General features: G+C 45.6%; 1 protein-coding gene across 1 annotated transcript; it reads left to right on the top strand.

Annotated features, from left to right (window-relative positions):
* Positions 1–2,560: 2,560 nt before the first annotated feature.
* Positions 2,561–3,121, top strand: LOC125128475 (NADH dehydrogenase [ubiquinone] 1 alpha subcomplex subunit 13-like; the record flags this gene model as incomplete). Its single annotated transcript, XM_047782806.1, has 1 exon — positions 2,561–3,121. A coding segment is annotated over one exon (471 nt), but the record flags the coding sequence as incomplete, so codon positions are not given.
* Between the last annotated feature and the right edge of the window lie 9,358 nt (positions 3,122–12,479).

Here is a 12,479-nt window from a genome sequence, read left to right as displayed (position 1 = left end):
GGCATCGCTCAGTGGGTTAAGGATCCGGCATTGCCGTGAGCTGTGGTGTAGTTTGCAAACGCGGTTCGGATCAAGCGTTGCTGTGGCTCTGACTTAGGCTGGTGGCTACAGCTCCGATTCCACCCCTAGCCTGGGAGCCTCCATGTGCCTCAGGTGCGGCCCTAAAAAGCAAGCAAGTGAACAAACAAACAAAAACAGAAAACAGACATAGAAAACAGATTCACAGATTCACAGACATAGAAAAGAACCTTATGGTTACCAAAGAAGAAAGTGGATGGGGGAAGGGATAAATTAGAAGTTTGAGATGAACAGATGCACATTACTTTACATAAAATAGATAAACAACAAGTACCCACTAGATACCACAGGGAACTATATTCAATATCCTGTAATAAAACCATAATGGAAAAATATGAAAAAATATATGTGTGTGTGCATATATATATATATGAAGCACTTTGCTGTACACTAGAAACTAACACAACGTTGTCAATTACTTATACTTGGGGGAACAAAAGAATGATAGCTTGATGCAAATCTAGACAGCAACCAGGTGGAGGGTGGGTATCCCAGAATGATGCATGGAAAGAAGAAAAGGGATGAAGGGACCTGCTGCATTTGAGTGCAGTGAGGTGAGTATGGAGTGAATTAGTAACAGCTGCAAAGAAAAAGCAATTGACAAGAGGGGGTGGGATTACTAACTCCAGGAATATCCAAACTCTAAGTATCCTGACAGTACGCTGCCTACCTCAACTACGAACTTTAGTCATTCAGTCATAATAATTTAGACACCAACAAGTGGTTGGAGAAGAAAAGTTAAAAACAAGACAAACCTACTGCATTTGTGATGCAGGAAGGATGTGAGAGAATAAATCCACCACTCTTCCTATAAGATAATGTCTGAAGTTGGAAAATAAAGAAATGGCAGTATAAGAATGTTAAAAATATGTAGATAAAGGCTAGAGGATTCCAAGAGCTGAAAGGGAACAGGGCAGCCCTGGACGGGACTGTTATTTTTGCTGCGATTTGTTTTTTTAAAACTCTACTTATTGTTTTGATAAAAAAAGATCAGTGTTAAACTAAAAATGAATGCAGAAAAACAAAACTCCCTAAAAGACATTAATGATATTATTCATTTTGCATATTGACTCCTTAAGAGAAATTCAAGAAACACAACCTCATACTTTCTCCCCAAATAAGCTGCTTTATGATGTAAGTGGGGTTTTTTTGTTGTTTGTTTTTTTGGGTTTTTTGCTTTGCTTTTTAGGGCCATTGGAAGTTCTCAGTCTAGTGGTTGAATTGGAGCTGCAGCTGCCAGCCTAGCCACAGCCACAGCAACACAAGATCCAAGCCATATCTGCAACCTAGACCATGGTTCAGGGCAATGCCAGATCCTTAACCCACTGAGCACAGCCAGGGATCAAACCCACATCCTCATGGATATTAGGATGCCCCCCTACGGAAACTCCTGATGTAAGGTCCTTCTCTTGGGGACAATATAAATTGGCAAAAAAATCTATCTTAAATCAAGGAATATCTGGGATTTCCCATTGTAGGGTTTACCCTGATCAGTGCATTAAGGATCCAGTGTTGCTGCGAGCTGTGGTGTAGGTCCCAGCTGAGGCTTGGATCTGGCATTGCTGTGGCTGTGGTGTAGGCTGGCAGCTGCCACTCCAATTGGACTCCTAGCCTGGGAGCTTCCATATGCCATGGGTGTGGTCCTAAAAAGAAAAAAGAATTACGAAATATCTAATATTACGAAATACCTTCAAGCACCCTATTAAAAGCCCATACTGATTAAAGACCTGAATGTAAGACCAGATACTAAAAAACACTTACAGGAAAGCATAGGCAGAATACTTTTTGACATAAAATCACAGCAATATCTTTTTGGATCCACCTCCTAGAGTAATGAGGGTAAGAACAAAAATAAACAAATGGAATCTAATTAACTTAAAAGCTTTTGCACAGCAAAGGAAACTATAAACAGAATGAAAAGACAACCCACAGAATGGGAGAAAATATTTGTAAATGAAGAAACCAACAAAAGATTAACCTGAAATATATAAACATCTCATACAGCTCAACATCAAAACAAACAAACAACAAAAACCAAAAACAGGAGTTCCCATCCTGGCGCAGCGGAAGCAAATCTGACTGGGAACCATGGGATTGCGGGTTTGATCCCTAGCCTTGCTCAGTGGGTTGAGGATCCCGTGTGGCTGTGAACTGTGGTGTAGGTCACAGATGAGACTTGGATCTGGTGTTGCTGTGACTGTGGCATAGGCTGGCGGCCCTAGCTCCGATTCGATCCCTAGCCTGGGAACCTCCATATGCTGCAGGTGCAGCTGTAAAAAGAAAAACAAAACCAAACCCCAAACCCTAAAACCAAACCAACAAAACCCAAAAACAATCAAATAGTGGGAAGACTATCTAAATAGATATTTCTCCAAGGAAGATGGACAGATGGCTACAAAGCACATGAAAAGATGCTCAGCATCACTAATTTTTATAGAAATGCAAATCAAAACTACAATGAGGTATCACCTCATATTAATCAAAATGGTCATCATGGAAAAGTCTACAAACAGCAAGCAAGGCAGCATCAAAGGTGAAGCAGGACGAGCCCTCACCAGGGGGCTACAACCCTATCGACTACAAGCAGAATCTTCCACGTTGGGGACTATCGGGCTACAGCAAGTTCGCTGTGGGCATCGGGACTTTGCTCTTCAGATACTGGAGCATCGTGAAGTGGAACCGCGAGCGCAGGTGCCGGCAGATAAAGGACATTGAGGCCCACATTGCACTGATGCCTCTGTTTCAGGCAGAGAAGGACTGGACAGTTCGCCAGATGCTTTGGGAGAACTTGGAGGAGGAGGCGATCGTCATGGAGGACGTGCCAGACCGGCAGGTGGGCGAGCCCGTGTTCCACACAAGGCACTGGGTGACCCCAGTGATGGATGAACTCTCTGGGCTGTGCACCAATGAGGAGATTCTCAGCGCCACCTATGGCTTCAAATGGTACAGGTAGGAGCCTGCGCTCCTCAGGACAGCAGACCCCACCCCCTCCCCACTGGAGAGAAAAAACGCTCTGGAGACTGGCCAAAAACAAAAAAGTGTACAAACAGTAGGTGTTGGAGAGGGTGTGGAGAAAAGGGAATCCTCCTACACTGTTGGTGGGAATATGAATTAGTATAACTAATATGGATGACAGTATGGAGGCTTCTAAAAAACTGAAAATAAGAATATCATACGATCCAGTGATCCCACTCATGGGCATATATCCAGAGAAAACCATAATTTGAAAAGATGCATGCATTCCAGTGTTCATTGCAGCACTGTATACAATAGCCAAGCCATGGAAGCAGCCTAAATGTCCACTGACAGAAGAATAGATAAAGAAGATGTCAGATATATATATCTCCAATGGAATATTACTCAGCCACAAAGAATGAGATAAAGCCATTTGTGGCAACGTGACTGGATCTAGAGATTATCATACTAAGTGAAGTAAAGCCAGACAAAGTATCATTTCTATGTGGAATCTACAAAAGTGATACAAATGAATCTATTTACAAAGAAGAAACAAACTCACAAATTTTGAAAACGAACTTATGGTTACCAAAAGGGGAAAGAATTGGGGAGGGGGATAAATTAGAGGTTTGGGATTAACATATACACACTATTATATATAAATTAGATAATGCACAAGGACCTACTGTAAAGCACAAGGAACTCCGCTCAATATTCTATAATAACTTCTGGGCGAAAAGAATCTGAAAAAGAATGGCTCTATGTATGTGTCTAACTGAATCACTTTGCTATACATCTGAAACTAACATTGTAAATCAACTATACTTTAATAAAAATTAAATTAAAGAAAAGAGCCCATACCTAGGGCTGGGGAGGCAGGGAGGGAAATGGGGGCGACTATTAATGCCCATAAGCTTTCTTTATGGGGGGTGGGAATACAAATGTTCTAAAATGAGATCATGGTGGAGTTCCTGCTGTGGCGAAACAGGATCAGCAATGTCTCTGGAGGGCTGGGACACAAGTTTGATCCCCGGCCTGGCACAGTGGGTTAAGGATTTGGTGTTGCTGTGGTGAAGGTCACCACTGTGTTTCAGATATGATCTGTGGCCCGAGAACTCCACATGCCATGAAAAGTAGCCAAAAAAGAAAAAAAGAAAGAAAGGAAAAAGAAAACAAACGAACAGAGATAAGGATGTACAGCTACTATTAAAAAAATTTAGGAGTTCTCTTTGTGGCACAGTGGAAACGAATCTGACTAGGAACCATGAGGTTTTGGGTTTGATCCCTGGCCTCACTCAGTGGGTTAAGGGTTGGTGTTGCCTTGAGCTATGGTGTAGGCTGGCAGCTGTAGCTCCGATTGGCACCCAATCCTGGCAACCTCCATATGCCGGGGGTGTGGCCCTAGAAAGACAAAGACAAAAAAAAAATTTTTTTTAAATAAAATAAATGAAATCATGGTAGTAATTGTAAAACTCTGTAAGTATGCTGAGTTAAATATGTTAAACAGGCAAACTATGGTATGTAAGTTTATATCTCAATAAAGCTGTTTTAAAATAGTTGCTTAAATAGGATGTAAAAATAATTATGTGTCTGGTACTTGGTTTACTCTCAATAACCTATTAGCTAAATACTATTATTATTATCATTATTGTTATTATTATTTTTTAGGGCCACACTCACATGGAGGTTCCCAGGCTAGGGGTCCAGTCGGAGCTATAGCTGCCAACCTACGCCAGAGCCACAGCAACACAGGATCTGAGCCCTGTCTGCAACCTACACCACAGCTCATGGCAACGCCGGATCGTTAACCCACTGAGCAAGGCCAGGGATTGAACCTGCAACCTCATGGTTCCTAGTCGGATTCGTTAACCACTGCGCCACAACAGGAACTCCCAACACCGGATCCTTAACCCACTGAGAGAGGCCAGGGGATCGAACCTGCAACCTCATGGTTCCTAGGTGGATTCGTTTCCACTGTGCCATGATGGGAACTCCCACATATCCTTTTTTTAAAAATATTATTTTTCATCATGGTCTATCCCAGGAGACTGGATAATTCCCTGTGCCGGGGATCAAAGAGGCAACACACAGAGATGGGCTGGATCATTAACCCACTGTGCCACAGCGGGAACTCCTACAGTAGGGACTTTTCATTTGGTGCTTTGGGAAGATGACGTCTCCTCTTCTGCCCACCATCTTCAAAGCACCACCTTGTCTAAATATTAATCTGTTTTTGTCGTTATTTATTAATGTATTTCATCTCAAAGCGTGTCTTGGCTTCTATTCTTTCCTGTGCAATAAGTTCTTTGGATGCCACTCTGTTCTGCCATCCTATTTCCCCTGAGTCCAACTAAGCTCAAAACTCGGGACCCTGTCTGTCTTGCCTCTTGTCCTCAGCATAGCAGGCATGGAGCAGTTTCTCAGGAAACACTTGTGCACAGAGCCCGAGCTCCTGGGGACCTGGGTCACTGACATCTTGGGGCAGGGACTCTGATGTGGCCCCATGCAGCTGCTTCTCCCTCTGGGCTGTCGTGAGGGTAACAACATTTGAATGCCCTTGAATGTCAGCATGGAGGGAACGAGGTGACTTCCCACAGGATGCAGAGGGCGGTGACGTGTGCCTGTCCTCATGGCTGGTTGGTGGCAGCCCTGGCCTGAGGGCGAGCCTCCTGACCCTCTGGCGCTTCCTCTGCCCACAATCGGGCACTAACTTCCAGGTAGAGCCTCTGCACGCAGGGTCATTAAGTAACATAGAAATGGAGGATACGTTCTTATGTATTCAGAAATTTTCCTCCCCTCCTCTTGGGATTGATTAACTTAGCTGGAAATAATGAACCTGAACTGATTTCTGAGCACCAGCTCTACGTGGTAATTACTCTGCTTGTTCCTTGTTGGCAGACTTGGGAGACCTTGTACTTAAAAAGATCTTCCTTTTTTTTTTGCTTTTTTCCCCTCCCCCCTGTTTTTTGCCTTTTCTTCTTCTTTTTTTTTTTTTTTTTTCGGCTGCCCTGCAACATAAGAATGAGCCTTTTGTCTTCCCCACTCTCCCACAGTTTTTCCCTGAGTGTGAGACCTGAACAAGCCAGAACATAAATGAATTGGAAAGAAGCAGAGTTTCGTTTTTCGAGGAGTGGTGTCCTCTTTCTCAAGGGCAGCGCTGGCGGTGCCTCCTTTCCTTTGGGGAAGAGATTGGTGTTGGGCCACATGGTGGTGATCATGGTGGTGGGGTGGCTGCAGGGGACGAGTGGCCAGCTCAGGACCTGCAGTCACTGGCCAGACTCCTTCCTTCCCACAGTCCTCTGACAAAGGCCCCAGGGGCACCTCCACAGGTTTTCTGTGGCCATTTCTGTTCGACTTTTCTCAATAAGTTTTTGTCTCCATTAATGACCTTGTCTCTGAGACCACTTGGAATGAACTCACGTCTGTCTCTTTGTTCCTCCTTATGTGAAGTCGACTCCTATTTATTCTCCACTGGCCTCACTGATTTCAAAGGCTGACCTTCCTCAGGGGTTGGTGAGCAATTCCATCAACCTGGCGGGGGACGTGGAAGCATCCTCTCCCCTCAAGGAGTTCCTGTTGTGTCTCAGCAGTAACGAACGCAACTAGTATCCACGAGGATGTGGGTTCCATCCCTGGCCTTGCTCAGTGGGTCAAGGATCCAGCGTTGCAGTGAGTTGTGGAGTAGGTTGCAGACAGGGCTCGGATCCTGCATTGCTATGACTGTGGTGTAGGCTTGGAGCTGTGGCTCTGATTGGACCCCAGCCTGGGAACTTCCATATGCTGCACGTGTGGCCCTAAAAAGCAAACAAAACAAGAAAACAACCAAAAGCAATCTCCCTTCAAGTGAGTGCCATGGCGTACCTGTCCAGCTTCAGTGGACACCGGAAGTTCCAGGTGACAGCATCCTTTGGGAGCCCTGGGGACGTGGTCTTAGCTTGAGGATGTTCTCTTGTGCTTTCCACTTGGGCACTGGCAGCACAACAGCCAAGTGAGGAAAAGCCCAGCCTCCTTGGCCTGAAGCTGAGTTGCTTCTCCTCCACACATAGTTTTACCCTCTCTGGTTCCTTCCTGGAGCTTCCAGATCCCTGCCATGTTGACCCCATCTTCTCCCCAACAGCCCAAAATTCCTGGAGCACCTCGACCACATCCAACAGTCTGACCCCAAAGTTCTTCCTTGCCCACAAGCAATTGGAAATTCCAGTGATGCCTGATCCCTGCTCCACTAGGGCTAGCATCCTCCTGGCCTGGTTTCAGCCCTTTGCCCTTCCTTCAACCAGCCCCCACTTCAGCTACTTCAGCACCAGCTCCTGCACAGGTGGAGTCTCAAGCTTGTGGCAGGGACCCCTTTTCCAAGAGGGCTTCATTTCATGTAACTGTGACAGTCCTTGGATGATCAGAGCTGGGAGGGTCTTCAGACAACTCCATCAAATTCAAACACTTGATGGAGATGTCAAGAAACCCGGGCTCAAGGCCACACAGGTGGTATAAAATGGGTCTGCCAGGAATGCCTTGTGCCTCTACCACACGGTGATGGGAGACGCTTTGTGTCCCCATCCCTTGTGTGGTGGAGGGAGGTGGGAGGCTGTCTTCCAAGGAGTTTTCTGCAGACTCTAAATCCACTTTGGCTGTGATATCTGATGCTCTAGGTTTGTTCGCCACCCCCTCTCCACCTTTCTTGGTGAAGCCCTTCTATGCAGTTCTGAAGGGGCTGCAAGTCCCCCATTGTCCTGGCCACAGAGGTGGGCCAATGAGCCAAGCTTACCACTAGAGTTCATACCCAGATTTTGGGAATGAGAAGCTCTCCTTCCTCCAAGGTTGGGAGGTTGCTTGTCTGGAACTGTCCATGCGCATGCCCTGACCCTTCTTTCATCTTCCCTCACCCTCCCAGCCATCACATGGAGCCCAGCAGAGGGAAGAAAAATTGAATCGACATCACAGAGAGGAGAGTCATTGGATGATGAGGGAAACGTGCAAAAACAAGCCGACCACGTTGTTGGGGTCCCTGGGGTTTCTGAGACCAGTCCCACCCTTGGGTTCCGAGTCACCCAGCCAACCAGTTCCCTTTTGGCTAAGTTACTTTGAGTGCAGTTTCTTTTGCTTGTAACCAAAGGGTCCCTGGATGATTCATACACATTTTTTTTTTTTTCCCTGAGCCAGAATGAAAACCCATGACAACCAACTCCTAATGGGCCTCAAAAGAGACATAGGAGACTCATGCTTCTGTGAATTATTCAAGCATCCACTATTTCAGGCAACTCTGATGTGAGTTAGTTTGCAGCATCGTGCAGACCATAAATATGGCTTTGCACACATGGATTTGAATAAAGTGGGGTTAGATCAGTAACATGTGACTGCATCTCTTTCCTAGACTGACACTTCTAAGAGAACAACCCTTTCAGTACAGAGAGCCTAGAGATAAGCCCACTCCCCTATAGTCAACTCATCTATGACAAAGGAGACTAGAATGTACAATGGAGAAAAAATAGTTGCTTTAATAACTGGTGCTGGGAAAACTGGATAGCTACATGTAAAAGAATGAAATTAGGACATTCTCTAACACCATACACAAAAATAAACTCAAATGGATTAAAGACCTAAATGTAAGGCTGGAAACTATAAAGCTCTTAGAGGAAAAGAGGCAAGAACCCTCTTTGACATTAATTGCAGCAATATCTTTTTTTTTCCAGCACCTTCTAAAGTAATGAAAATAAGAATAAAAATAAACAACAGGACCTAATTATAACTTAAAAGCTTTTGCAAGCAAAGGAAAGCACTAAAAAACCAAAAAGACATCCCACAGAATGGGAGAAAAAACTCACAAACGAAGCGACTGACAAGGGCTTAATCTCCAAAATACACAAACAGCTCATGCAACTCAATATCAAAAAATAAAAACAAACAAAAAAACCAAAAAACCCAATCAAAAACTGGGCAGAAGACCTAAATAGACATTTCTCCGAAGAAGCCAGACAAATGGCCAAAGAGCACATGAAAAGATGCTCAACAGCACTAATTTTTAGAGAAATGCAAATCAAAACTACAAGGAGATATCAACTCACACCAGTCAGAATGGCCATCATCAAAAAGTCTATAAATAATAAATGCTGGAGAGGGTGTGGAGAAAAGGGAACCCTCCTACACTGTTGGTGGGAATGTAAATTGGTACAACCACTATGGAGAAGAGTATGGAACTTCCTCAGAAAACTAAAAATAGAGCTACCTTATGATCCAGCAATCCCACTCCTGGGCATATATCCAGAGAAAACCATAATTCAAAAAGATATATGCACCCCAATGTTTATTGCAGCACTATTTACAGCAGCTAAGATATGGAGGCAGCATAAATGCCCATCAACTGAGGAATGGATAAAGACTATTACATTATATTACAAATATAATGGAATATTATCCATAAAAAAGGATGAAATAATGCCATTTGTAGTAACATGGGGGGACTTAGAGATTATCCTACTAAGTGAAATAAGCCAGAGAAAGACAAATATCACATTATATGATATATATATACAATGGAATATTACTCAGCCATAAAAAGGAACAACATAATGGCATGTGCAGTAACATGGAGGGACTTAGAGACTATCATACTAAGTGAAGTAAGCCAGACAGAGAACGACAAATATCATATGATAGTAGTTATATGTGGAATCTAAAAAAAGGATGCAGTTGAACTTATTTATGAAATACCAACAGAGTCACAGACTTAGAAAACAAATGGTTATGGTTACCAAGGAGAAACTGGATGAGGAGAGATAAAGTAGGAGTCTGGGATTAACATATATGTACTACATACATAAAACAGAGAATCAACAAGGAGCACAGAGGACTCGACTTAATATTCCTTAATAACCTATGCATCTATGCAGGGAAAGAATCTGAAAAAGAATGGCTATATTTATATATATACATACAAATGCATAATGGAATCACATTGCTATACACTTGAAACTAACACAACATTGTAAGTCAACTACATGCCAATAAAATTGAAAAAAAAAAAAAAAGAGAGAGAGAACATTCTTTTCTCCATTGTTCCATTTACACGGCATCTGGCCTATGGCCACACTGAGCACTCAGTTAGAATGAAATACATACATGCAAAACCCTTCGCTCTGCCTCTGGTCCTCAGAACCTTAACCTCATCTTCCACATCTATAAACTGAGGATGATAATAGAATTTATCTAACGTACCTATCTATCTAGGGAAAATCAGAATTTTTTCCACTTTCTTGGGGAAGAAAGCCAGCCCATATTAACTTACACAGAAAGAGCCTTCTGGGGTTGGAGCTGCTGGAAACAGAAGCAGTGCCTCCTGGCCTCTCTCCCTCCCTCTCTTGTCCAGGGCTGTGTGATGCCGGCCTCATCCTCGGGTTCCTTCGTGCGCTGGGGAGGACATGGCCCTTGACAGACAGCAACAGGGTCAAGTCCTTGTCACTCTCCATGCTGAGAAAAAGAGCCTCTGTCTTCAGGGTCCACATCATGTCATGAAGGCTTCTAGTCACCTTGACATGAGGCAGAGGCCACCAGGGCAGTGCCGCCAGAACTGTGCAGAATGGGCCAAGAGTTTCCTGAGGGGAGATGGGAGCGGTACCATGATGCATGGAGGTGAAGACGGGGTGCTGGGCTAGGGAAAATGACACATGTCCACACACTTCTTCCTGGAGACTTGTGAGCATCAGAGGAGATAACAGGCCCGGGAAAAGCAGAGCACAACATCCAGCTCTTAGCAAGTCCCCAGCAAGTGTCAGCAGCTGCTATGGTGGGGGAGGGGCAGGAGGTGGGGGGAGGGGGAGAAAGTGGAAGCAACAGGAGCAGGAACCTGTACCTCTGCCTTGCAGGGGGGGGTGCAGAGCCCGCCTCAGCTCGGGACTTAGGGGGTGACCCTGAAGTCTTCGCTCCATGGAATGCCCTCGTTTGGCCTTTAGCTGCTCACAGGGGCGCCTGGTTCTAATTCCCACAGAGGCCCTGTGATCAAAGGCCTCACAGGCCTGAGGAGGAAGGGATTTCTGTGCTGAGGCACAAAGAGTTAAAATCCCTGAACCCACAAAGGCCAGAGTTGGGGAAATGATTCAAACATCTGGTAAAGGAATGCTGACTTGGAGCGTGACGGGGTGGCTGGTGGTGCAGTGGCAGGAGGAAGGGTTTTGGAAAATCATTTTCTAGGAACCAGAAGCCACTGAGCTTGGCTTGGTTTCCAAGTGGAAATCAGCCTAAGGCCCCAGAGGGGTTCGTCAAGGCGGGGGGGCTCCCAACAGTATGCGGTGGGCCTCGGCGTGGAGATCCAGGGAGACCTGTGCCTCCTGTCCTTGGTCTGGGGGGGCTTTGCTGAGTGTGGACAGAGAAGACGGGGGTGGGGTGGGGTGGGGAAGAAGGGAACAAAGACCAGCGAGCCCCTGGTTTATGCCACATGCTTTGCACATGTGATCTCACTTAATCCGCACACAAACCTGTAATCCACACAGACTCAGCAGGGGAGGCTCAGGAAAAGGATGTTACTTGCCCAAGGTCACTGAGCTCACAAGTGATGCAAGGACTTGTCCCCACCATACCTCTGGCTCCTATGAGCTGGCTCACGGTGACAGCACCATCACAGGCAAGCCGGCCTGCTGATGTAGGCACGGTGGGTGATTTCCACACTTACCTGCTAGTAAATGAAGTTTCCAGAGTCGAAGGGCATCTCCCAAACTCGCATGGCTGGTAAGTGGCAGAGTTGGGTCTTCTGTCTCTAAATTCTCACCACTGCACAATCCCACCGGCCGCATGGGCAGCATTTTCTCCGGAATCTTGCTGTCAGATTCCTCCTGCAGGGTGGGGAGTGGGCTTCGGAGATGATGGGTGTTTCATTCATCCTTTGATGGGCCCTTGTTTCTCACTGAGGCAACAAAATTGGTGTGAATTTCCTTTTTCGCCAGCTGAGAAATGCAGCTCCATGCTGTTTATCAGGCCCTTTCTCAGGGAGAGATTTCCCCCCCACCTCCCCCCGCCCCCGCCCCCGAATCCTTCTAGGGGTTGACTTAAGTGTAGGCAGAAGGCAGGAGGTGGGGAGAGGTCTTTAAGGGGGCCAAGGCAGCCTGCTAATGCTGCAAAGCTCTGGCTTAATTGACTCTCCCGGCAGCCTGTTGTGTAGGGAATGCCTGGCCTGAGGCAGCTGCCCTTAATGTATCCATCATCGCCTCATTTAGCTCATTTTGTTGGTTTCCAAATCCCTCACGGACAGCCCAATTAAAATCTTGGAAGGATCTGGACTCTGTACATTGTCCTCAGTGGAGCAACTGAGAGCAGAGCACAGAAAAATGAAAGCCGGGACAAAGCCAGGGCCCAGGTTAAGATAATTGAAATCTGAGGCGTGCAGAAAGGAAAGCAGTATCCTGGGGGTCCGTCTCCAGGAGAGAAAGAGAAGTGTTTGTATCCAATCAGATGGAATCCTG

This window comes from Phacochoerus africanus, chromosome 5, assembly GCF_016906955.1.
Source record: "Phacochoerus africanus isolate WHEZ1 chromosome 5, ROS_Pafr_v1, whole genome shotgun sequence".
Taxonomy (NCBI): domain Eukaryota; kingdom Metazoa; phylum Chordata; class Mammalia; order Artiodactyla; family Suidae; genus Phacochoerus; species Phacochoerus africanus.
Note: the sequence above shows the minus strand (reverse complement) of the source record. Positions and strands in the feature narration are given on the sequence as shown.